The sequence below is a fragment of the Nicotiana sylvestris genome, chromosome 12 (assembly GCF_000393655.2).
Source record: "Nicotiana sylvestris chromosome 12, ASM39365v2, whole genome shotgun sequence".
Taxonomy (NCBI): Eukaryota; Viridiplantae; Streptophyta; class Magnoliopsida; order Solanales; family Solanaceae; genus Nicotiana; species Nicotiana sylvestris.
This window is the reverse complement of record NC_091068.1, coordinates 125427125-125454831: the sequence shown is the minus strand read 5'-3', so window position 1 is coordinate 125454831 and position 27707 is coordinate 125427125. Positions and strand designations below refer to the sequence as shown.

At 37.7% G+C, this 27707-nt stretch overlaps 1 protein-coding gene and 1 non-coding gene across 6 annotated transcripts; both read left to right on the top strand.

Annotated features, from left to right (window-relative positions):
- Positions 1-15756: 15756 nt before the first annotated feature.
- Positions 15757-19686, top strand: LOC104212648 (splicing factor U2af small subunit B-like). Of its 5 annotated transcripts, XR_011404227.1 has the most exons (7): positions 15757-16125; positions 16947-17033; positions 17110-17191; positions 17859-17985; positions 18116-18669; positions 18777-19033; positions 19400-19686. XR_011404227.1 is itself a non-coding variant. In XM_009761978.2 (6 exons), exons 1-5 carry the CDS (start codon positions 15889-15891, stop codon positions 18624-18626), a joined length of 1044 nt encoding a protein of 347 aa, XP_009760280.1. In that variant the 5' UTR covers positions 15757-15888; the 3' UTR covers positions 18627-18669; positions 19400-19686. The 5 variants fall into 5 exon arrangements, 2 of the variants coding, with proteins under 2 accessions (XP_009760280.1, XP_009760281.1); XR_707396.2 differs by having other exon boundaries at positions 18116-19033; XR_707397.2 differs by having other exon boundaries at positions 18116-19071.
- Positions 19687-22560: 2874 nt separating this feature from the next.
- On the top strand, positions 22561-22719 carry LOC138884486 (U1 spliceosomal RNA). Its single transcript, XR_011404675.1, has one exon. It is a non-coding gene; the product is annotated as a U1 spliceosomal RNA (small nuclear RNA).
- The last annotated feature ends 4988 nt before the right edge of the window (positions 22720-27707 follow it).

The following is a 27707-nucleotide window of genomic DNA, read 5'->3' as shown; positions in this document are numbered from 1 at the left end:
AGCCTTCCTCCCTTCTTAACCAGCCCCACTGTGCATGCGACGATTCTGCAAAGTCTTGGACGTGAGCTCTCTTAGTTGGTCTCTGGTGCTCAAGATCTCTTCTGTACCACGTGAGGTATTTTGGCGACACTTCGCCCTTGGCCCGATCTTGTACACAAGTATCTCCTTTCAGGGTTTGACATTCATTCCAGATTCTCCGAATGACTGCTTCAGGGAACTGCCCACCAGGCCCGATTTCGACCACCTGGCTACTGAGATCCTCTTCTTTCGGGGTTATTTGACATCGCCCCAACTGCCTCAATACTCTGTTGGGCGCATAAGGCTGGATACTTTGGAGACCCATCAACAATAAATGAGACTCGACGGCTGACATGTGTATGACCTCATCTATGGGTAGCCACTCAAATGCCCATTCTATCTGGTTTGCCGAAACAGAGCATAGCAGCGTGACCCATTCGGCGACCCCTTCTGGCAGGCTGAACCCATCGACCCTGGTGGGAAACTCTTCTATACAAGTCTTTTGTGATGACCCATATTTCAGAAACTGAGGGCGATGACATAAATGCTCTATCATCCATATTTGCAGTAGTATATTACATCCCTCAAAGAAACCTCCTCCGGTTTTGCAAACAGTGAGTGTGCGGAAAATGTCTGCTATTATCATTGGTGCCAAAGTGATGTTGTCTTGCTTGAGCAAAGTGCTGACGACCCCAGCAATTTGTATGTTAATTTTCCCATCCTTTCTAGGGAACACCAGAAAACCCAGAAAGGCTATCATAAAAGCAATACACCTATGCCTCTCCCATTTCAACCGGTTTTCCCCACTGCAAATCTTACTCCCGGGATTGTTGAACCCTCCAAGATGACTGTACTTGTCATACATAAATGCCAAACTACAAAACCCTTGTGACAACTCTGGGTTGTGTACCGTTCTGCGGATCTTTACGGTGTCTAGGAACCTGTGTATGGTCACGGTCCTTGGTGCAGTGAGATACTATTCTCTCATAGGGATTTTAGGACATCCGATGTACCCTGCCAGCTCCTCTAGCGTCGGGGTGAGATCAAAGTCCGAGAAATGAAATACATTGTGTGTCGAGTCCCAAAATGAAATTAAAGCCCTTATAATGTCCCCTCGTAGATCGATGTCCAGCAATCCGACCAAATTTCCTAAGTATATTTTGACTGTATCTCGCCCTGATTCTTCCAAGTCATTCCACCACATGCGTAAGCCCAAAGGAACTCTGTTTATCATGGCCTCAGATGAACTTTTACTCGTGCTCATTCTGCACATTTATTAAGGTGATTTTAGACGAAAGTAAACATCTTTATTTTGACTCAAAAACCATTTTTCCGTTTTCCTTAATTTTGAGAAAAGCAAGACCGACTTTCCCAATACGGCCTTTCAGCTCTTCAGGGGTGAAGATTTTAAGGCAGTGGGATTTTAACCGGCCAAAAGGTAAGAAAAATGGCCAAAGGCGGCCGTTTGTGCAAAGACAGCCTTCCGGCGTCCCTTTCGGGAAAATTCAGCTATTTCCGCAAAATGGCCTCACCCGACTCTTTTACGAAAGAAACAGTATATGTATATATATACATGTATATACATATACATATATATATATATATATATATATATATATATATATATATATTATTTGCAAAAAAAGGAAGTTGGACCCGATAAGGGTTGCCTACGTATCCCACATCCGGTGAGAATCAAACCGACATAGTTCGGGTAAGAAAAATTAGCTAAATCACGGATCCAATTCTCTTTCCTCAAAAATCAAAATTATTGGACATTGGTTTTTCTCAAATGAGCAGCTCTTAATTTTTCAAAATTCCCGTTATCACCAATCGGTCCACATGCAAATTCGAAGCAAATTAAATGTGCCAACAGATAAGATGCCACAAGATGGTCTTTTTGTTCCAGGTTTCTATTCCTAGACGGGCCTAACCCCTGTGTTGAGCCCCCTAAGTCAGATGCAACGTGATGCAAATAAGCGTTTTCCTACTAGGGATCCGGCATGAAGTCATGTTTTACTAAGTTTCAAACTGGGCTTTATTCTAGACCTGGCTTACCCGAGCGGACAACTCGAGTCGAGGAGGGGGCTACGTACCGGGAACCCGCGGGGTCGTCCGACTTTGTAACTTATCCGAGCCTCTTTCTACTTGGACATGACACTAACAGAATAGGGAGTCTCAAACCAGTGAGTCGCATCCCCGAAGGTAAAAAGAGAAGGGTTTCTGCGCAGTTTATATATACGATCAAATAATATCAAAGCGGTAACACATATTATTTTGCACATGAAGCACATATCTCATAAAAATATCAGATAAAGCTGAACATAACAATTTATTCTGAGCTCGATTTCTAACCCTGAACCAGTGGTTCTGGGTCATATTCCCCAGCAGAGTCGCCAGAGCTGTCACACTTCCTTTTTCCTCCCCCGCGAGGGTGAAGGAGTTTTTCCAATTAAAGGACAATCGAAACGGGATTTGTTTATTTATTTCAGAGTTGCCACTTGGGAGATTTAGGGTGTCCCAAGTCACCAATTTAATCCCGAATCGAGGAATAGAATGACCCTATTTAACATGTCTGCGCACCAGAAATCCGGATAAGGAATTTTGTTAACCCGGGAGAAGGTGTTAGGCTTTCCCGAGTTCTGTGGTTCTAGCACGGTCGCTCAACTGTCACATTCGGCTTGATTATCTGATTTTATACAAATATGAACTTATGTGCAGATTTCAACTCTTTACCGCTTTCATTATTATTATTATCTTACAGGGAATTGCAACGTTGTGAAAATGTATCTCGAACTGCGTCACAATCAATGTACCCGTGGTCGTCGACACACTTTGACTCCGTTGAGATTTGGATTTGGGTCACATAAATGTGCACCCGAGTTTAAGAAGATAAATTTATTAAAGGCGCGCCTAAAGTGGCTAGCGTATCATTTACTTTGGGTAGGGCCGTGGAATTTTGCTAAACGGTCCATCCCGAAGTCTAAGCAATTTTAAAGCAAATATTTACTGAGGGCCCCGCAATTTTGTATTTTTATTTGGTGAGGCTCGTCTCATTTTTATTTAAAAGGTCGTCCTATAGCGGCTACGTTTTCTATTTTTGTTTGCATCTAAAATAAATGAAAAGGTCCTAACTTATTTACATACCTATGAGTTATTATAGTTAAGTTTCGAACGTGTTTTGTTGAAAGAGGGACGTGATTCGAGCAGTCCATTTGGTAGTTATGGGCCCAGGCCCAGCGCACACTGTATGGACTGGACCTGGGCCATTCCTTTTACGATGAGGGCATGTTTAATTTATTTGACTTAGGCCCAGCATTTATAAGGCTGAAATGGGAACCGGTGTTATTTTATTCTAACGGTATTGTGGCAATTTATAACGAGGCAACCTACTAAATGAAATGAGATTAACTAGCAATGGATAGTTCAGCACTTAACATGCGTTAGAAGATATGCTAACCAACAAACATAGCTAAAATTCAAGATATTGCTTACTACACTATCACCCTTTTTATCTACCAGCCTATATACACAGTATGATATTAAGTTGCCATACATAACGTTTAATTATACATGATGGCTACCTTCATTATTCTAATAGAAGATGCGGACTATTATACACAACTTAATGTTCAATATACAGACTACGTATAACAATAAAACAACTTCAACTCTTCCTTTTTGTATTCATATTTCAACTTTCAGCTCACATTGACAGTGTATCAGTGGTGTACCTGGCATTGAGAAAAGCAAAAGAAGAAGAGGAATGATCAGTGGAAGCAGTAGCATACACAGCAACAACAGCAACAGAAAACAGCAACACAACCCCAGCAGTCTGTTTTTTAGTTTCCAACAGCAAACCCAACAAAACGAAATCCAACAAAACCCAGTAGGAGAGACCAGCAACAGATTTAAGCCAAACAGAAGTCCAGTGAACTCAGAAAACCCAAAACACTCAAATGAAACAGTGTTGTACCAGCAGGGAAACCAAGAAAACTAAGCTGAAAACTCAGCAGTGTCCCAACAATTACAGGCTAAGCAAAGAAGGAAACAGATGCAGAAAACAATAGCCTCTGATTTGTTATGTTCAAAAATCCAGCACCCTCCTAACTCTCTATTACTCTGAATTTAGGCTGACCTATTCAAGTTTTGGAAAGTCCAGCCTTGTTTTTGGCTTCTTTTTTTTTTTTATCTCTTGGCACTCAAAAAAAAAAACTCCCTTCTTCTAAAACTGTCCAGCCTATTTATAAGCTAGAAATGGCAAGCCCCCAGGCTGCCTTTCCCCTCTGCCCATACCCCCTTAAACTAAACAAATATGCCTATGATATTCCTGACAGACTCCTCATACCGCATGCTTTTCTCTTTTTAATCAAAATTATGGGTGTTTAACTTATTTTAATTAACCTCCCCCATGCCATTTAATCTTGTTCCCCACTATTGCATTAGTTTAAACCTATTTCAGTACCCTATTGCCAGCCCAACTTAAACTAAACATTTCAGATCTTTTCAAACCCCCAAACTAAACCTGATAAACCCTGATTATTACTGTATTACCTTACTGCAGCAGTAGGACATTTTGAACTCTTGAAAGTTCAAATTCAAAGCTGCCCTAAACTGAGTTCAGTTATTGCACTGCAGTTACAAACCATTCACAGATAATGTCAAACAATCCGCTAAACGACAATGATTCGATCCGTCATAAGAAGTCATATGAATCAGAATATTTGCACATTCAGTCCTATAAAACTAATCGACAACATTTATCTAATCGACTACACTAATTATAATATAGAACAATCAGTCGATCAAACAAACAAACGAATAGGGCATCAACTGCCTTCAACAATTTTGCACGACACAGGGAACCCATATGAATTATCTGTTCGACAATGTTAATCAAATTGAATATGCATCTTATCATACGTATTCAAACATAAACAGAAGAACAATCGACCAAATAAAAGGTCTTGCGAAGACGGAGAACAAATTGGAAGGAAACATCATAAATACCAAACAAACTAATCAAACAAGCTGACAAACTAAAACAACATTTAAACAAAAATAGAAAAGAAAGAGGGAACTCACTCTGAAAAGCTTAAACACAGACGACCCCAGCTTTGACCGTATTTGCCTATTTTGAGGTCGAACAAACTTTAATCGGGGTGTTCTCAATCGAGAACACTTTGATTAAGGTCTATTAGACCCCAACCCTCTGTTAAACTGGCCGGATTCCAAGGTTCTTGTGTTCTAGGGTTCGAACCAGTCCGATTTGGGGCTTGAGGATTTGTGGGTAGATTCGGACCAAACCAAGCTTGGTTTGGTCACGAGTGAGGCTAGGGTGGTGACTGGTGTGAAACTGGGGTGGGTTGGTGTTGGTCAGGGTTGGGCTCGAACCTCCAAATTAAGATTCGAGATGATGGGGGATGATTCGAGGCAAGGGGGTAGCAGATCCGTGTTCAGGGTGGTGAGGTGCATCAGGTGGTGTTACTTTGGTGGTCACCGGCGTCGTTGCCACCGGGTTCATGGTGAGAGTGTATGGGGGCGGCTAGGGTTTGGAACGGGGGCTTGGGTTTGTGTTTGGGACGATGGTGTACAGTGGTGAAGGGTGGGGTTTGGTTTGGGGGCGTGGGGTGTGATGGGGAGCTTATATACGGAACGGGGCAATTGATTTGAGCCATTAGATCAGATGATCTCAACGGCTTGGATCAACTGGTGAGGGACAGGACGGGGACGTTTGGTATAGAAACGGGGTCGTTTGGTATAGAAACGGGGTCGTTTGGTTTTAATGAAGGGCTGGATTGACCCGAGTAAACAGGTCGGGTTACGGGCGTGAGCGTGGACTTTTGGATGAGTATGGATGAATGGCTTAGATCAAACGCCCTATGCGGCGTCGTTTTGGGGCGTGCCTGAAGGGCCTGGTTTTGGACTGGGTCGTGGGGTTGGTTTGGGCCCGATTTTTAATTGAATTTTTGGCCCAAATCCGGTATCTTCTTTCCTTATAATTAAACAAAAATTCCTAAAAACCAAAATTAAACTACACAAATATTAATTAACACCTAACAACAATTAACACACGAATTAAAATATTTAATAAAATTACCATGACAACAAATAGAATAAAAATGCATATTTTTGTGATTTTTGCTTTTAAAACCAAATTATGGTTAATTAATTCCTAAATGTACCGTTTATTCCTAAATGCAATGCAACATGTATTTTTGTATTTTTAACTATAGCAAGGCGAGCATTTACGGACAGAACAATTATCAAAATGTCATGCAAATTCTCAAAATTGTACCCGAAGGCAACTTGTTTTATTTATTTTTCGATTTCTTTTGGAGTAGTTTCCGTGAAGAAAAAATCACGTGCTCACAGAAGGTACAAAATCCTTTGGCCAAATTTCCGTCTCGGACATCCCGACTGATGCTTAACAAGTCCAAAAATTTGTGGGGGGTCACTATTCTTGGTGCTACCGGGTATTGACTTCTGAGATTCCCTTCGAAACCGGCATAGCCTGCTATCTCTTCTAGCGTAGGAGTTAACTCGAAATCCGCAAAGTGGAACACATTATGTGCTGGGTCCCAAAATGGTATTAAGGCCTCAATCACGTCTTTTCTGGGCTTGACCTTCAAAAGCCCAATAAGACCGCCCAGTGCTTTTGTCACGATTTTTCTACTGTCGTCCCCCAAATCATGCCACCACATATGTAGCTCCAAAGGGATCTCTTCACGGACTGAGAAAGGTTAATTTTGATTTGTGCTCATCCTGCACATTTATTGAGGTGATTTTAATTTAAAAGAAGACCATGACTCGTTTTGACTTAAGAGAAATGACCACTTCCAAAATTTCCATAAAACATCCGACCTTGCCAGTACGGCCTTTCAGCACTTCAAAAAACGAAGATTTTAAGGCTGTGTCAGCTAACCAGCCAAAATCTCTGAAAGTGACAAAAGTGGTTGTTCTTGCAAAAACAGCCTTCCGGCGCCCTTTTAGGGACATTCGGATATTTCTGACAAGAATGGCATCACCCTAATTATTTCAAATCCAAGTCAAATTTTTGGGCTTTTTGGGATATTTTTGCAAAAAGTAAGTTGGATCCGATGGGGGTTGCCTACGTATCTCACACCCTACGAGAATCAAACTGGCATAGTTCGGGCAAATAAAACAAACTATTTTTGAAAACAAGAGTCCCTCTTTTTTATTGGCAAATAAAACTATTTTTGAAAACAAAACTTTTTCTCTTTTTTTCCTTTTTTCGTTTCATTGGTAAACAAAACAATCTATTTTGCTTTTTATTTTTCTCGAAAATTTGGCAGAGTTTCGACACTATTTGGACATTGGTTTTTTTTCAGAACAGGCGATTAACTCTCTTTAACCCTCGTACTACCATTTCTCTTTCCTCAACCTTTCCCAATATTCATAAGCCGGTCAGCATGCAAGTCCGAAGCAAATAAATGCACAAGTAGCAAGTAGGATGCATCAGGATGGTCTTTTTGTTTCGGGTGCACCTGTCTTAGACAGACCCAACCCCTATGTTGAGTCTTCAAAGTCAAAATGCACATGATGCAAACAAACGTTCCTACTAGGGATCCGACATGAGGTTGAGTTATTCTAGGTTCCAAACCTGGGTTTATTGTTCTAGACCTGGCTTACCCGAGCGGACAGCTCGAGCCAGGGGGGCAGCGTACCGGGAATACAGAAGCTTCACCGGCTTTGCAACTTGTCCAAACCTCGTTCTAAATTTGGGATATGACTCTAACGGAAAAGAAGTCACACGAAGTGCACACTTCTTCATGATTTAGAAGACTCAGAGAGGAGGGATTTCGTAACAATTTATATAGTTCACGGAATATCAAAGCGATAAAAGCAATCAACTAGCACATTAGTCCCAAATCATGTAACCAAATCATACAATGAATAAAGCCAACTATAACAATTATTCTAAGCTCGAATTCTTGAACCCTAAACTAGAGATTCTGGGTTCGTTCCCCAGTAGAGTCGCCAGAGTTGTCACACCTCTTTTTTCTACCTACACCTCCGGGAAGGAGGTGTATAAAGGGAGTTTTTCCAATTAAAGGAAATCGAAACGGGATTTATTGTTAAAAGATTCTGAGTCTCCACTTGAGAGTTTTATAGTGTCCCAAGTCACCGGTTTTAATCCCGAATCGAGGAAAAGTTTGACTCTGTTTAACAGTCCGCGAACCAGAAATCCGAGAAAGGAATTCTGTTAACCCGGGAGAAAGTGTTAGGCATTCCCGAGTTCCGTGGTTCTAGCACGGTCGCTTATCTGTTATATTCGGCTTAATTATCTGATTTTAAACAATTATGAACCTATGTGTAAATTTAACCTTTAACCGCTTTTATTTAATGTTTAAAGAAGATTGAACGTCGTTTAAAACATATCTTTGAATCGCGCCACATGAAATGCACCCGCAATTCTAAACATATTTTATTCAACGTTTTGGGATTTGATTTGGTTCACATGAAATGCACACCCGAGTTTAAGAAGGTAATATTATTAAACTAACGAGCCTAAAGTAATTACGAATTTGCAACTTCGCGAGGGCCATGAAAATTCGCTAAATGGCGTGCCTCGAATTCTAAGGATCAAAACGAAGTGGGTTAAAACAAGGGCCATGCACTCGAGATTTTATTCGGCATGGCACAGCTCGTTCCCAATTCTTAAAGGAAGTTCGAGATTGAGCTTTGGAAAGCCATAAGTTATACATTTGACTAGTCGAGCGTGCCTCAACCCATTTTTAAAAGGTATAATTAGTTAACTAAAGGTCTAAGGTAATTTGAATTCCATCTAAGTAAACAAATGACTTAACAAAATGCAACAACATCTCATTAATATATAACCCAACCAACTACAGGCCCAAATCGATAACAGGCCCAAATCACAAAATGCAACGGAAGCCTGGAATGAAATTTGTATTTCGTCAAAGGCGCGGGGCCAACGTTAAAGGCCCAATTGCAATCTCCAATGCAGATCATACACAGGAACCCAACATTGTACATATTTTTATTGAATACCAATCGGCTAAAACTATGTTGAGCAGTGATTAAACCAACATCTTTTCTTCCTTAATTATTCAAACATAGAGCAACTAAACTTATAATTCCAATCATGTCTGCGCCTCAGGCCCACATTTGCCTTGGACTCACAAGGTCATCTCGCAAGAAAAATGAACTTTGGGCCCAACGAGCCCAAGCCAGATTTCAGGGTAATCTGCTGGGAGCTTTAAGACTCGATATCGAGTCTCCTCAGCAGTAAACAATGTATGTCTAATAAACAGGCCTCAATCTGCAAGTGTATAGCTGAACTAAAGAAAACTAGACAACATGCATTCAATCCAACAATACTGGTCTCAACAGACCCAAAACAGACCTGAAATACACTTGACACTACTAAAATTCTTTGCAATAATTCTCTACTGCTCCTACACATGATCAAGACCCTTCAAACATTCAAGCTAAGCGAGTGAAAGGGAAACATTTATACAACACCATAAAGAATCTAAAAGGTAATGACAATAAACTAAATAACTTATGTGAGCCTAAGAGGAACATGAAGACAACACATAATAAACATCACGACTGGTAAGGTAACAGGGAAAGGGCAGCGATCAATTTCTTCAACTCGAACTACATAATTCAAGCACAATTGCCATAAAAAGCTTCATTTCCGTTCAAGGTTTGAAGGAAATACCTAGAAGTTGAAAAGCAAAACAGAGAAATGAGGAATCAGTAATGGAATCAGTAGCAGGAACAGGAATCAACAACAAAATCAGCCCAAAAATAATTGAGAAAAGACCACTTTAGCCCAGTTTTGAACCCACAATGATATCACATAAAGCTCAAAACCAAAATCCACCCGAGAGTGAACCAAAAACTTATATACCAAACATATTCAGCTATTTTTAAACTTCAGTTGCTCAGAACTTGTCACAGAATGAGTACCACAAGAATTTCCCAAAGATTTTTCAATGGAACAGTATTTTTTGTATTTTTTTAGCCATCTTTGATTTTTGATTTTTAGCCCCTTTTTTTCTGCCTTGAATGGCAAGTCTTGATGCCTTTATAGGCAAGGCATTAGGGCAGCCTATTCCAAAATCAGATTTTCAAATCAAATCCTTTTTTTGATTCTGATTTTAGCTTAGGCCCTTATTCAATTTTTTATTTTGCTCACATAACTTCAGTTCACATATCAGAATTACAGAATACCCCCTTCCCCTAGCTTCCTAGAAGCTTCCCTAGGCAGTTACCAAAGATTCCCTAAGCTAAAGTTCCCAAAGTAACCCCTGCAACCCCTGAAATTACCCTAAACCAAAATGGGTCATGGGTCAATGTTGACCCAATTGTTCAAACCCAAATGAGTCGGAATAGACCCAAAGCCCAACTCACGGGATCAGAAATCTACTCGGCCCAGACTAGCAATTATCCAATCACCAAATAACATGAGACAATTAAAACTTTAGCCTAGATGATTTACTAACTAACAATTTGAACTAATCTAGTTATAGACTAACTACAATAATTAAGAAAAGGACTCACATTTACTCATGCATGAACACATAAACTCCAGAACAAAATGAAAAGGATTCAAGAAAAGGAGAAGAAGCAGAAAACAAAAACAAAACAAACGAAGAAAAGGTTAAACAGAAGGAAGAAAAGACATACCTAATAAAAATTCGGAAAACGAAAGAAGTATCCTGGGTCTTCAAGTCCTCTGATTTTCCGGCCAAACCTGATGTTAATCGGGTGCTCTTACAAAGAACACACGAATAACATCGGATTAGACACGAAATTTCACCAAAACTTGACCTGGAATTCCTAGGGTTCATCTCTGATCTAAGATTTGAAGAGTTCAAGGGGTATTCGAGGGAAACTAAGTGGGGATTTGGAATGAGGGGGATTTGGGGGCTCCGGGGTGTAATTTTGGTAACGATTGGACGCCGGCGCCGCCACCGGACGGTGGGGAATTCTGGGGTGACTACTAGGGTTTGGGGGGGAGGTTTCTGAAGTCGGGGGTATCGGGACGATGAAATGAGGGGGGGGGTGCGTTCGGACATATATATACTCCCCAGGCTTATGTTCCGAGCCGTTCGATCAAATGGAGATCAACGGCTCAGATTGACGCTGATCGAAACGACGTCGTTTCGTTTGAGGGGGGATCCGGACCGGGTCAGGCGGGTATTGGGCTACGTTGGGAGGGTACGAGGGGGGCAATTGGGCTGAAGGGGATTTAATTAAATGGCCCAAATTCAAATTTCCCTTTGTTTTTTGAATCTTTTCTCTTTTTTTTTAATTTCCAAATTTCTTTTCTTTTCAAAATTAGAAATAAATCCTAAATTAATTATTAAAACTAATATTATCCTATCAAATTAAACTAATTAAACTCTAAAAATAATTACCATAACTAATTAAATACCAAATTAAAGAAAGCTAACAAAATTCGAGAAATTAAAATTAAAATGCAAAAATGAACTATTTTTTGTGATTTTTCCATTTTTATAAAACACTAAATTACTAATTATTTCAAACATGCAAAAAATTAAATCCTAAATGCAAATGCAACATATTTTTTATTTTTCATTAATTAACAAACGAAATGCACAGATAAAAATGCAAATAATTAACAGCAAATGCCACAAAATACACAAAATTGCAACTAATGAAACGAAATTACTTTGTTTTGAATTTATGGGAGTATTCCATGTAGGGCAAAAATCACGTGCTCACACTTATGTTCAAATTCAATGCCTTGCATTTTCCATTTGAACCGAGGACAAGAGTAATAACTCATCAAATTACTTCCATTAGCAGCTATAACTCTTATTGGAGCATCCACTTTAATCACACACCCCAATTGTTTTGCAGTTTCACTTGCTACAAAATTATGGGTGCTTCCACTATCTGCTAATATTACCATGATCTGCTTACCATACACTCCCTTCAATTTAATAGTAGTAGATATGACTGTCCTAGATAAAGCATTGAGGCTTATGGCCTCATTAATTATTGTCTCTTGTTGAATCTGCTATTCCACTATACCATCTTCAACAACCTCCATTTCTATTTCAGATTATTCAGTAGAGCCAGACAACACATTTAACTGCTTGTTCTTACATTGATGACCAGGGAAATACTTCTTTCCACACTTGTAGCATTCACATCTTGCCCTTCTTGCCTCAAACAACTTGTTACCCACATTGTAGGAAGTAGACCCTAACTCATGGGAACCAAGATGTTTTCAGTTCTGATTGACTAGTATTGTTGTTGTACTGTACTGGCTGTCTAACAGTATTTCCTTTACTCTTCTTAGCTACTGCTTCTAACAATTTTTCTTTGTGCTTAGCCTTCTCCACCGCTTGACTCTAGGAAAAAGGATCAAACATCTTGACTGTGTGCCTGATTTCATCCTTGAGTCCTTCAATAAAGAATCCAAGGAAGAATTCTTCAGGAATTGTAGGGTGTTTGATCAAGACCCAAGCCTTCAAGTCTTTAAATCTTGCTAGGTAATCATTCACTGATCCTTGCTACTCAATTCTTCTACTAAGAGATTGAGGTTACTGCTATCAGACTCTTCGAATCTCTTACTGATTTCTTCTACAAACTCAGGCCACCCCACAGTGCCTCTGCTCAGATGATAGGAAAAATACCAGGATTCAGCTCTTTCGTTGAGATGAAGAACAACAGCCTCCAACTTCTCCTGAGGATCAGTTATATGATTGTAGAGAAAGTATCTTTCACACTTTCGGAGCCAGGATCTGGAATCACCCTCTTCAGAATAAGGTATTTCAAACCTATAACCATGGTTATTTCCTTGCCTTCTACCAATAGAATACTCATTCTACTCCGCAAATCTGGGTCGACTACTGGATCCTTCAATATGATTGACTTCAACTGGAGCACTACCCAATATGCCATCCTTACTCGTGAAAAAACATGTCCATCATCACATTCAGCTTCCTTCCGACTTCATCGATCTTAGAATCATTCGTTTCCAATTTTTTATTCGTCTCTGCCATGTAATTCTGTAACTGATTGTCCAATTTCTTCACATAATCTTCATTAGACTTCGAACGAGTTTCTGGGACTATCATTGTGGCCAGGAATTGCTCTGATACCAATTGTAATGTACTTAGAATGAAAGTGAAATTCAAGGAAATGAACAAGACTTTATTGATCAACACTTCAATGATGATGAATAGAGGGAGATTAGAGAGAAGAAGAAGAGAGGAAGAAAAGAGAAAAGCGTAGAGAGATAAAGTAGTTGAGTATTATGTTATTTTGTAAAATTATACTCACTCTCCTAACTAATCTGTTATTTATCTAACTAACTCTAATTGAGCTAATTGAGTAATGACTTGGGCTTCTGTATTCTAACTGAAAAGGCCCAATACGTCTCCCTTCCTGAAAGGCCCAATAAATGAAACCCAGTAAGAATTGACCCAATTCCTTCTCATAAGTGTTGTACCTTTCCTTATTTGTATCGTCACTTTCCTTTTTGTCTGAACATTACAATTTATGATATACTCAGATTATTATTAAAAATAATCAATAAGGCAATATTTCAAAATCGAAAGAGATATATGAGCGTAATAAATATGTTTTCAATTCTTTTTTTCTTTAGTGTCTTTCCTAACATGTGAAATTGAAAGAACAAGAGATTTAATTATTTAACAGAAAAATCCTTTAATACATAATTTTAAAATGAGAATCGAAAATTGGATTCATTATAATATTTATTTATCCTTTTAGAAGATGGTAATGCATCTCTTGGACTCGAATTGAGATGCATTAACATTGCTTCCTAAAAGCATCGTGTCTATTAATTTCATCATAATAGCTTGTCTTGAACTTATAATAGCTAACAAAAATATCAAAACAACCACAATACGCATTATTACTAATTGAAAAATAAATTTTAGTCATTTAGCAGTTGTCGATGAATTTTGTGGTCGAATATCATTAGACAAAATTCTACATGACAAGAAAGTGACCGAGCATTTGAGGAAAAAAAATGCTAGAATCAAAGATTTAACAACAACAACAACAATAAATTCCCGCAAATGGGGACTAAGGAGGGTAGTGTATATGCAGACCTGCCCCTATATTTAAAAAGACATAGAGACTGTTTTCGATAGACTCTCGACTTAGAAAAGATAAAAGAAAGGGCATGACATGCAAACTAATCAGAAAACCAAGCAAAAATACAAAACTAACACTTGCTAGTGTAGAAAAACGAAGCAACAACAATAACAACAAATAACAGAAGTGTAGAAAGACGAAAATACACGAAAAACACTAAGTGATATACTAAAGCTACTGTAACAAACAAAGACAGAGCTCAACTATCTAACCCTCTACCCTAATTCTCAACCTTCACACCCTCCTATCCATAACCGTATCTTGCCTAATCACCTCTCCCTAATACTTCTTCGGCTTGCCTCTACCTCTCCTCTCCTCTTCACATGCCCAAACCATCTTAGTCTCGCCTCCCACATCTTGTCCTCCACATAGGCCACGCCCACCTTGTCTCGGATAACTTCATTTTTAGTTCTGTCTAACCTGGTATATCCTCACATCCATCTTGACATCCTCATTTCAATTACCTTCATCTTCTGGACATGGGAGTTTTTGACTAGCTAACTCCGCCCCATGTTAGAATCAAAAATTTAATAAACAAAAATAGGTCTTCCATAATAGTAATACCCTACAAGCAAGGATCACAAAAATATCTAGATTAACCTTTTTAGAAAATTACATAAGATTTAAATTGTCTATGAATATAAATGTATTATATGTGAATTTTTTCATTTTTCTCTTGTTTAGCTCACAGTTGAACCAAAAAAAATACGAGTCGTTTTTAGATGATCTTTTTGGTTTTTTCTTTAAATATTTTAAATTCCATTTTTTAAAAATGTTTGGGTGTCAAAGCTCTAGAAGATTTATAGCCTGTTTGGACAAGCTTCTCAAGAAACCAAAATTGCTTTTTTTTCTTTTGAAAAGCATTTTTTTTTCTAACTTGAGGTGTTTGGCCAAGCTTATTTAGGGGAAAAAAGTACTTTTGGAAAGAAGCAGAAGCAGTTTCAGAGAAGCAGAAAAAAGTAGCTTCTTTCCAGAAGCAGAAGCAGAAGCAGTTTTGGTTTTTCTTCTTACCTAAAATACCCTTAATAAAATATAGTATATACCAAAATAACCCTTAAACCTAATACTTAGGATATTAATTTATAAATATTTCTTTTTATTTTTAGGAAAACTTTCTAATATATAGTGACTTTAGGGGTGAATGCTTTTATATTTGTTGAAGGAATTTTAATATATTTAACTTATATTAAAAGAATTAAGTACTTTTTAATTTTATTTTCATATTTTACTTAAATAAAATAAATTTTTTAATTATTTCATGTAATAACAAAATTTTGAGATTATTTATTTACTTATAATATTAATTATTAAGTACATCTATTCATGTTCTTATTCATAATTTGACACTTAAAAGCACTTTCTAAAAAGCTTGGCCAAACACAAATTATTTCTCAAAAGTGCTTTTCAGACTGATTAACCAAACACAAATTGATTCTTTCCAAAAATATTTTTTTCAGAAGCACTTTTAAAAAAATCACTTCTCAAAATAAGCTGAGTTTGGCTAAACATGCTATTATTCTATTATATTGCAAGAAGGAAATGTGCTTTTGGGATAATTACAAATATACCATTGTATCCCAAATCCACATAAGAAAACCCTCACAGCCGAAATCAGAAACCCTAGTTTTCACAAATTGGGAAGAATCGGAAGAGAGAAAAGGGGCGGTGGTGCTGGAGAAGAAAGCAGGAGAGTTTTTTTTTTCTTTGTGAAGCATGGCGGAGCATTTGGCTTCTATATTCGGAACGGAGAAAGATAGGGTGAATTGCCCTTTCTACTTTAAGATCGGTGCGTGTCGGCATGGTGACCGCTGCTCGAGGCTTCACACAAAGCCTAGCATCAGCCCTACCTTAGTGCTGTCTAATATGTACCAGCGCCCTGATATGATTACCCCTGGTGTTGACCCACAAGGCCAGCCCCTTGACCCTCGCCAGATCCAGCGCCACTTCGAGGTATATCGCTCTCTCTATTTGTATCTCTGTGTGTGTGTGCGACACAGTGTCTTACTGGTTGTGTATGTATGGATGCATAATTATTTGTATGTATGTGTGTGTGTATATATATGTGTGCGTGTGTGTGTGAGGGGGAGAGAGAGAGAGATGAGTTGAGTTGAGTTGAGCTTAAATGGAGAATTGAGGATTCAAATAGCGGACCCCAACTTTATTGGGACTGAGGCGTAGTGGTTGTTGTGTTGGACATCTCTCTGTGTGTGTGCGTCCACATCTTGTTATATATGGGAATCTAATGAGGTTCGAATCTGCTCATCTGCTGTCCTTGGTGGGCAGGTGGATGCGCAAAACCTGTACTTGTGAACTGTAGCAGGTGAATGCGCAAAAGCTGCCTCGGAAACCAAAATTCAAAAAAAGGAAAAAAAACATATATGTATGTGTATGATACAGTGTCTTACTGGTTTTGTACGTATTGATGCATAATTTATTGATGCATGAATTGTCTAACTGTTATCTGTCCTATTAAAAGTGTCTTATTGGCTTTTCTCCATTTTTTATTTTTATTTTGCATGACCATGTAATGCTGAATATACAACATATTGTGTGGATTTGCTGTTATAACCTGTACTTTTTGATTAATAAGTAAGGTTGCTTTAGTTTTAGATTGGAAGCTTCCCCCCCGGGGGGGGGGGGTGTTGCATGTTTGGAGGATAATGGTCCCTTAAGTTGAGAAATGTGTTCCAACTTCTCAAGATTTGACTCTAAACATAAAGAGTTGAATAATGGTGGGCATGAAATATTTGTGATCACCATTGAACATGCAGGACTTCTATGAAGATTTGTTTGAAGAGCTTAGCAAATATGGAGAGATTGAAAACCTTAACATCTGCGACAATTTAGCTGACCATATGGTATGTCCACTTTGCTGACATGAACTTCGCTATTGTGATTTGCTTTCATCTGACCACCTGAGTGATCTTATTGTAGGTTGGTAACGTTTATGTCCAGTTCAGAGAGGAAGATCATGCTGCAAGTGCTCTTCAGAATCTTACTGGAAGATTTTACGCAGGCAAGTTCTACTCATTTTGGTTGTTGAGGTGTTTTTTTTATTGCGTTAGCGGTTAGTGCTGGTATGGTTTTTCAGGTGGACTTTTGTTGTTTACGTGGAAAATAATTCGAGGAAATCAGTGTGTATCCTATGTCAGATCAATATTGGTGGTTTTTGGTTATTTTTATCTCACGGTCATTCTTGAAAATGAATAATACAAAGTGCTACGCAGTTGTACTGTGTACAGATAAATTATTTTAGTAGTATCTCTACTGGACAGATACCCCAGTTGATACTCAACTTTTTATAGTTATTGCTGTTGTTCCCTCATTGCCTTCAATTTCTGAAGAGATTAGAATAATACTCTTATGTTGATTGCACATAGTTATAGTAGGTTTTAGCAAGTAGTCAGACTCACAGAGTGAGAAAAGATGGGGTGTGCACATATATTTCAGGCTTTAGGTCATCTATAATCCAAATGATAATATTCTTAAAAAGTATTAGAGGAATTTTAGGGTTTGGACGTTGTAATATTTGAATTTGTCAGGGAGCATGGTTTATTTCAAAGCTGATGCTATTATTTATTAAGGAAGGGAACAAATAAAATTCTTATGTTATATAATCTTTTTTTTTGGGGGACTGCAACGTCGTACTCTATGACTGACCATCATGAAAATTGGAAATTTAGGACGTCCAATCATTGTCGACTTCTCTCCAGTGACTGATTTTCGGGAAGCCACTTGTAGGCAGTATGAGGAAAATGTATGTAACCGAGGTGGCTATTGCAACTTCATGCATCTGAAAAAGATAAGCAGGTTAGTATCTCGCCCACTCTCTCTCTCTCTCACACACACACACACACACGCGCGTATTCACAACTCTCTGTGCCTTTGACCTTGCTAGTCTTGTTATTTGGTGACTGATGCATTTGTTTTTTTGTTGAAGGGAGCTGAGAAAGCACTTATTTAAGAGCAGGCGCAGACGCAGCCACAGTAGAAGCCGAAGCCCACGTGGTCATCGCAATTATGATGAGCGTCCACCTGGAGGCCGTGGTTTTGGTAGAAGAGGAGGTGGAGGAGGTGAACACCGCTACAATGATAGAGGGAGGAGACCTAGGAGCAGAAGTCCTGGACGAAGGAGTGGACACAGCAGAAGTCCCGGGGGTAGGAGAAATAGAAGTCCAATTAGGGAAGGAAGTGAGGAGAGAAGAGCAAAGATTGAGCAATGGAACAGGGAAAGGGAAGAGGCAGGATCTGGGAGGAATCATGGCAGTAGTACGCGTAGGGAAGACAGGGATGGCAGTGCTGAGAGAAGGGCAAAGATTGAGCAATGGAATAGGGAAAAAGAAGAGGCAGAATCTGCTAAATACAATAATTTTGACACTGATAATGGCAAGAGTGATGGTGGTGATCACTATGGAGAACAGTTTGATGATGATTACCCGAAGCAGCAGTAGGTAGCAAATGGAAGTTATGGCTACTGATAGTAGTGTTACTCTGGTTAGTGGCACTGCCATTTATGTTTTTTGTTCCTTTCACCTGAATGTCTTTCAGTCATAGTGGCACATTGCAGAAGTATAGCTCACTGTCCATTTTCCACTGTGCAGGGTGGAGTACAGGTCCACTGTGCTGTGATTTTGAAAAAAGCATAACCCTTCTATTGTCTTCTTTTTACCATGTTTAAAAGGACAGGACTTTGTTTAGGAGGGATCATAGAGAGGCCTACTTAGAAACATTGCCATTTTCCCGACTCTGATGCATCAGTTGCTCGTACAGTGAAGCTTGCAATGATCAAAATCTCATGCTAATCTTCCAATGTCTTTTTTTTTCCTGTCTCCTGCTGACTACTATTTTTATAATTTAGGTAACCCCCACCAGCAGTAAAATATCACCTGTTAATTGGTAAATGACTGTTTTCCTTATCGAAATAGATAAAATGATTTTTTAACTTTAGGTCCTATGGTCAAATGGTTTTCCCTCTCCTCCTAGGTTTACTCTTCCTGAAATAAAGATGAAGAAGCATTTTATAGGATGATTGTGACTTGAAAATTTATCCCTTCTATAATTATAAGCCGATCTTAGCTTTGTTAATTGCCTACAGTATTGAGGCTTCTCTCTTTCCAGGATACAGTTAGAGTTTGTCATTCTTAGAAGATTGATCTTATGCATTCCAAGTTTTTGCAGGTTAAAAGGTTCCTGCTTTGCAGCTTACAATGGTACTTGTATACAGGTTTTCTCTGCTGCAGACGAGTCCACTGGACTTTTAACATGCTAGGGATGGTGAGAAGTGAAGGAAGAGAGTTCATGGGCCTATGAAGTTCTAGTTTCCATTTTGGGGTTTTACCATTTGTTAGGCATTACAGGTTTTTATCCTCGAAGACAATTGTGCTGTGTATAACTGTATTGTCCGTCACATGTTGGATTGAGTTCATTTCAGTGTTTGCTTGTGTTATTTTAAGTGGAATGCAGGTTTCTGTTGAACAGCTTTGTTAAAGAGAGCAGGATATTTATTTGGCAGTTGCTAGCCTGCAGTGTATACTTATTTTGCAGTTCCTTTCACTGCGTTGTTATGTCCCTATATATATCCTCTAGTCGAAATGGCTGCTGCATCTTCTCTTTTCTATTATGCATCTCTGAAGTAATTATGCATTGGTTGTGAATGTATGCTTGTAGCTTCATGACATGGAGGCACAAGCCATGAATGCATGAGTTTGTTGATTTCTAGCCCTTTCAAAATAATGGTGTGGATTGTGGAAAAAGAATTGAATGTTGGAGTTTGTTGGATCTGTATAGTAGTTTAGCAGGAAATGTAGAAAGCTTTTGGCTTTACTGAATCAGGCAAGTAACCCTATAACAAAAAATAGTTATTGTGCGACTTTCTGTCCTGTGGTAGTTCAATCTAAGAATCCCAATCTGGCAAAGTGTTAATTAGTCTTTTATTCTTTGAGTTTTGACCATTCTTGTGGAGAATGATTTGTTTTTGTACGAGAGAGGTGGAATATACTCCAACTTTTTGTTTCCAATTGCTCCAAGTTGGATGGCTTACAAGTCCTGACAACAATAGAATACTCTCTTTCGTATCGAACTCAAGTTGTTAATGTGTATAATAATCTGTTTGGCCAAGCTTCAAAAATAAACTTATTTTGAGAAGTGTTTTTTTCAAAAATATTTTTCTCAAAAGTACTTTTGGTGAGAAGAAGTTTGTATTTAACTTTTAATTTGAAAAACACTTATGAGCAACAATTAGTGTTTTGGTCAAATTTTTAAAAAGTGCTTATAAGTATATTTTTTCCAAAAGAATTTTTGGGAAGAAGTTATTTTTTTCTGTTTTTCCAAAATTCTAAAAAGGATTTTTTTCCTTCTATGCTTGGTCAAACACATCAACTTTGGAAAAAAAAGTGCTTTTGAATTTGGAGAAGCTTGGACAAACATGCTATAACCCGTTTGGCCATGAGATTTTTTTTTTTTTTTTGAAAAATTTTCACTTTTTTTTAGAAATTAGTGTTTGACCATAAAATTATTAATTTTCACTTGAAGATAAATTTTGGAATTTTTACAAAATTTGAAAAAATTCAAAAAGCTGTTTTTCAAAATTTTCACTCAAATCACTTATAAAAATTAAAAAAACAACCGAAAATTATATTCATATCGAAACACAACTCTAATTTTCAAATACCATTTTCACTTGAAAAAAGATTTCACTTTTTTTCGGAATTTTACAATTCTTATGTCCGAACGCCCATTTATAAGAAGGGTATCTGGAAATTTCATCACATGAATAAACAATGTCTGCTGCCCTTCCTGACATTTATCTTTGAAAATCATGATTTTTGGTTTGATTGCTTCTTTTAAGAACCCTCAACAGACTGAAACTTTAATGCTTGTGTATTTTAAGACAGATTCTTCAACCGGGGGATGAAAGAGGATTGGAACCCAAAAACCTGTGTAAAATCGTTCGATGGTTTCATTTGAAAACTGTATACAACAAGTTCATAAGACCGAATAGGAAAGAACTAGATAAAATTGTTCTCCGCACCATTGAAATGAACTAACTCTAGAACAATTATCAAATGAAACTTGGTATGAATTAATTAGTCATGAAAAGTTAATTGCTAAATATTTCTGAAAGTTCTTTCTTTGATAAGTAGCTAAATAAGTAGCTAAAATACAGATTGGAACCTAGAACAAGCGTTCAGCTTTAAAATATTGTTTCAGCTGTAGGTCACCTATAGACAAGCCGCTTTAATCACTAAAACATCAAAGGAGCTAGAATACATTCCATTTCATGTTGCACACAGTTGTTAAGGTTCACAAGTCGTTAAAGGAGAGTAAAATAATGTCTGCCTCCTTCTATCTCCTTCCTGAAATTTACTCTTGGAAATCGTGATGTTATATTTAAGATGCTTTTTTTTATTTTTTATTTTATAACAATTTTGAACAAACATGTGTGACCTATAGGTGACGGGTTCGAGTAGTAGAAACAGTCACTAATGTTTATATTAGGATAGATTGTTTACATAACACCCCTTGGGATGCGACTCTTTCCTTGACCCTAAGTGAATACGTGATGCTTTGTGCATCGGGCTACCCTAATCCTGAAAAAATCTGTGTGACCTATAGGTGACGGGTTCGGGCCGTGGAAGCAGTCACTAATACTTGCATTACGGTTGGTTGCCTACGTAACAACCCTTGGGATGCGACTCTTTTCCTGATCCCGCGTGATGCTTTGTGCACCGTGCTGCCTTAATCCTAAACAAACCCGTGTGACCTATAGGTGACGGGTTTGAGCCGTGGAAGAAGTCACCAATACTTGCATTAGGGTTGGTTGTCTACATAACACCCCTTAGGATGCGACTATCTCCTAGACCATACGGGATATTTTGTGCACCGAGCTGCCCTAATCGTGAACAAACCGGAAATCTCATGGCTGTAATACAGAAAGACAAATTCTTCAAGGGAGGATGAAGGTGAATTGGAACCCAAAAACCTGTATAAAATTGCTCACTGGTTTCATTTGACAACTATATATGCCAGTACACAAGACTGAATATGAAATACTAATTAGATAAAGTTCTCACCAAATTGTTCCCCCGAGAAATTTTGGAAAGGAAAAAACTCAAACAATTATCAAATGAAAACTGGTATCGTTAAACAATTTACAAAAAGTTAACTGCTAAAATATATATCTGAAAGTGCTTTCATATGAAACTTCCAAGCTAACTATTACCCCTTTAAATTTTTACCACTCCAAATATAGGGAAGGAACATTCCTTTTGCTCAATAAATAGCAATTGAGATACCAATAGGGCACATTCCGTCCCACACCGCAAACACAGAAACAAATTGAAGCAATGCACTGGTATTAAGCGCGGACTTGGTTAACGGAGAAGCTTACTTACCTGGACGGGGTCAATGTGCGATCAAGAAGGCACATGGCCTAGGTTGGTGACCTCCATTGCACTTTGGAGGGGTGCCCGCCTATGGTCGGCCCAAGTGGTCGAGCTTATGTCATAATTTGTGGCAGTGGGCTTGTGTTCAAACTGGTGACCCAAATTGATTTAACATTGTACATTCAAACCGGAGAATTCTGTAGTATTAATATTGTGTTTCTGTAGTTAATTCATGCGCATTAATCATCGTGTAATATCTTTGTATTCAGGCATGTAAGCTGTAAAATCTTTGTGAACATATGAAACATCACTAAATTAAATCTGTTAAACATATGAATCGATAGGATGGAACCAAATTCTCTTTTACACTTTTTTATTTATGCTACTATAAATACTCACTTAATTTGAAATTAAATGCATGGACCTAGTCTGAACCATGCCGATACGTCCACTTTCATTGAATAGAGTACCTCGACTCTTTGACTTTTACAGAACTTGTCTGATTACCACAAAATTTTATGTAGTAGTATTTGTTTTCTTTGCAGTAAGTAATGAGAAAAGGGAAAATTGCGACTGTCTTTTGCCACAGATTTCAAGATATGTGACCAAAGTACTGTCAAACTCGACTATTAATAAATTTAGCCTTTTGAGAAACAGTAATGAGTTCGAGATTAGTACGAATATTATGGTCTTTTGATAGTAAAACATCAAAAAAGTTAAGTGGTTTAGACCAACATGAAGAGGTTAATTTCATGTACGGTCATTGGACTATCTATTACTCCTATAACAATAAATTTATAAAATAATTTTTATCATATTGAAGTAACTATATTTTATCCACATAAAATTAAAGTCACAAAAACTATTTCACATACTCATTAATATAGTGAATAAAGCGGGATTGTTACAAAATTAGGCAGCCAGATTCAATGTTTACTTTTTCTAGCTAGTATACATGGATTATACACAATTTATATATATATATATTTAAACATGAATTATATGTATATATTATACATCCTAATTGCTAAGCAGAAAAACGTTGAGTAAATGGTGAAGTTATTGGCGTTGGTTACACATTCAATGTTCTTTCTTGTCAACCCTCCTCGTCTTTATCAATTCGTTGAAAATTTTGTAGTTGAATACTACATTAATAGTGTATTATCAGTATATTTTAATTGGTGCAGTAGATACTTATTTTCTAGATTATTAATTTTAATTACTTATTATGAATTATTACCTGTAACTATTTTTTAAGAGATTTACTTGTGTAAAAACTTATTTGTAGTGTTATAAAAGTTAAATTTAATGAAAGAATTGAAGAACTTTAGGACATGTATATACAATACCTTGAAGTACAAGCACTAAAGTGACAATTTTTTGTTGTGTTGTTCTATGATAGTGGTTTGATATTCTATATAGCACTGAAATTGAACGTTCTTTTATTCCTTTAAATCTTATATTCAGGGGCCTGGACTTTTGGCCGTATTCTGTATTGGTTTTACCAACCGTTATTAATTTTGTCAGATTTTACATTAATTGACTGTCCAATTCAGATATTCAATCTAACAATAATTGAAAAATTGTGCTTTCAGTACCTCACTCTTTTGAAAATAGGCTTATGTGCAAACGATGGGGTGTAGAATGTGAAACCAAATCCCACTAGCAAAAATCTATTCCATAATAACGTTAATTAAGTGCTTGTTAATGCTTTGCCTCTGTAAGCATTGAAAGAGCCATCTTTTACCTATAATTTTTCCTTGCGTGTAGACAAAGGTAAAGTTCATCTTTTGAAGTTTGGATTCTTGTGAAAGCTCTCCCTAAGTTGTTTTGTAGGCTTACATATCATGCTTGATGGTTGTTGATTTCTTGGTAATTTTAAGGTGAGGTAATAATAAATTACAATCATGTTATCTTGAGGTTTTAGGTCCAAATGTTGAATGAAAGTAAAAATATTAAGTAAGTTATTTCCTTTCATCTGCTCAAGACTTGGTGGATAAAGTTATTTGGCGTATTTGTGCCAGTAGGAGGTAACAAATATTAGAATTAGACGAGGTACGTACAAACTGGCTCCGACAATATAATTATATTAAAAAAATTATGTCAGAATATAGTGTGTTTAGCTCATGAGTAATAAAAAGATAGGATTATTTATACATCTATTAATAAATAATGAGCTCACAGCTGCATGATTGTATTTGCTAAAGGCCATTTGCATTTTGGCTTGGCTTTATTCTCTTGTTAAACTTCTTCTTTGTATTAGAGCAGGTAAATATTGTTCTAAATCGAATCTCACATCTAGTTATCCACAGAAGTATTTTCACTTATTTGGGCTGGAAAAGGCGTCTTATTATATGACAAATGAAAGCGAGAATTAATTAGCTAATGCACAATCTTTTTGAAAGGTCAAAAGTTTTCACGAGATATTGACTTTCTTATATATATTTGTGTGCATTCCGTTGCTAAAAAAGTTTAAAATATTTTCCTTGAAAAACATTTTGAAGAATAAAAAAATTCAAATAATATATAATTTTCTCAAGACTGGTGCCGCACTTTGATTTGCCACATAAGACAAGATATCACTTTTTAGTAGCATTACGACCAAGACAACTTTATAATGACTAGCAATAAAGCAATAATAATTAACTGTTTCAACTAACTTTTGAAAAGAAGAATCATTACTCTCTCCGACTCAAATCATCTATCGTACTTTCTAAAAATACTTATCTCAAATTATTTATCATTTTAAAAATTTAATATAAAATAAATTATATTTTTTCATTTTACCTTTAATAATAATTGTTCTTGAAGATAAAGATAACACATAAATAGAATAAATATTCAATGAGGAGATATTATATCTTAAGACATAAATAAGAGTAAAATAGTCAAACCGTCCTCTTAATTAATATTTCTTAAGGGGCACGTGAAAGAGAAATACGATAGATAATTTGAGATGGATGGAGTAAATAATACCTCTAACACTCAGCCCAAGACCCAACTACCAAGAGAATCAATCAGGAAACCTTGAAAATGGATATTCTTAAATTTTTAACTCTAGCTTACTTTATGAGGAAACCTTTAAGGTTAAGAGTCAAAAGTATTGCCCAAGAGTAAGCGAAAGACAACACTTATTAAACTTAAAGTTCTGCTTATGAGCAAGCATGATAAAAAAAAAATCAAGAGCGGCACCGAAATGTCCAATTTTTTCAAATATGTTGCCTTTACATTTCTGCAAAATTTGTTCCTTTTTACTAGTGCAATATATTCGACCTCTTCTCCTCCTCGTATATGCTTTCCACTAGCTTAGACGAGGTGGACAAGAAGTCGAATGGGGGGGAGTGGGTGTATATGTTGGCTAAAAAGGAGGCGAAGTTAGTAGTCACGGTGGCCAAGACTGAAGCATTTGATCGTTTATATGAAGAAGATGAGGGTAAAAGAGGGGATAAGAGGTTGTTTAGGTTATCCAGGGTGAGAGAAAGAAAGGCTCATGGCTTTGACCAAGCAAAGTGCATCAAGGACGAAGAAGACAGAGTTTTGTTGGATGATGCGCATATCCGTCGGAGATGGCAGACTTACTTACATAGTCTCTTGAACGAGGAGCGAGATAGAAACATTATTCTGTGTGATTTGAAATCCTTCGAGAGTCATTGTGACTTTGGGTATTGTAGGTGGATTAGAGTTGAGGAGGTCATGGAGACTATGCGTAAGATAAGCAGGGAAAAACGACCGAGCCAGGTAAAATTATGGCAGAGTTTTAGAAGAGTGTGAGCAGGGCGGGCTTGGAGCTCACTAAGTTATTTAATATAATTTTTAGGACGAAAAAGATACCGGAAGAGTGGAGGTGGACCATGATAGTTCCTTTGTACAAGAACAAGGGTGATATCCAAAATTGTAATAACTATCAGGGTATCAAGATGCTTAGTCATACTATGAAGGTCTAGGAGAGGGTGGTGGAGCTAAAGGTGAGGAGGAGTATGTCGATTTTCGAGAACCAGTTCGGATTTATGCCGGAGCATTCGACTACGAAAGCCATTCACCTTGTTAAGAGATTCATGGAACAGTATAGGAAGAGGAAGAAGGACCTACATATGGTATTCATCGACTTTGAAAAGGCTTTTGATATAGTCCCGAGCGAGGTTATGTGGGATGTTTGGAGGCTAGAGGTGTACCTGTGGCCAACATTAAGGTGATTAAAGAAATGTATGATGGAGAGAAGACCCGAGTGAGGACGGTGGAGGGACTCGACCATTTTTCGGTCATGATGGGTTTGCACCAGGGGTCGGTACTCAGCCCTTTTTTGTTTGCGCTGCCGATGGGCATACCAACATGCTACATCCAAAGGGAGGTACCGTGGTGCATATTATTTGTAGACGGTATTGTATTGATTGACGAGGCAGTGCTAACGCAAGGTTAGAGGTAGACCATGGAATCTAAAGGTTGCAAGTTGAGCAAGACCAAGACAAAATACTTGGCGTGTAAGTTCAGTGATGCAACTCAGGGAGTGGAAGGGGAGGTGAAGCTAGATTCATAAGTCATCCCTATGAGAGAAAGTCTTAAGTATCTTGAGTCTATTATACAGGGGGATGGAGAGATTTACGAAGACGTTGCACATCGTATTTGGGCGGGATAGATGAAATGGAGACTTGCTTCCGATATTTTGTGTGACAAAAAGGTTCCACCAAAACCTAAAGGTATGTTTTATAGAGCGGTGGTCAGACGGACTATGTTGTATGAGGTTGAGTGTTGTCCAGTCAAGAACTCTCATGTCCAGAAGATGAAGGTAGCAAAGATGAGAATATTGAGATAGATGTGAGGGTACACTAGGTTAAATAGGATTAAGAATGAAGTTATTCGGGACAAGGTGGGTGTGGCGCTATTGAGAACAAGATGCGGGAAGCAAGACTTAGATGGTTTGTACATATAAGGAGGAGAAACATATATGTCCCGATAAGGAGGTGTGGGGTGTTTGACATTGGAGGACTTAAGTAGAGGTAGAGGTAGGACGAAAAAGAATTGGAAAGAGGTGCTTAGGAACGACATGGTGCAACTATAGCTGACCGAGAACATGACCCTTAATAGGAAGGTGTGGTGGTCAAGGATTAGGGTAGTAAGTTAGGTAGTCTAGATTGTTCATACCAGTAGTAT

What these genes read in the sequence shown, in the direction of transcription:
- LOC104212648 (XM_009761978.2), top strand. Translation starts at nt 15,889, where the DNA reads ATGGCGGAGCATTTGGCTTCTATATTCGGAACGGAGAAAGATAGGGTG. An exon ending in AGATCCAGCGCCACTTCGAG is followed by an intron (nt 16,126 to 16,946) that starts GTATATCGCTCT and finishes TTGAACATGCAG; the next exon opens with GACTTCTATGAAGATTTGTT. An exon ending in CATCTGAAAAAGATAAGCAG is followed by an intron (nt 17,986 to 18,115) that starts GTTAGTATCTCG and finishes TTTTTGTTGAAG; the next exon opens with GGAGCTGAGAAAGCACTTAT.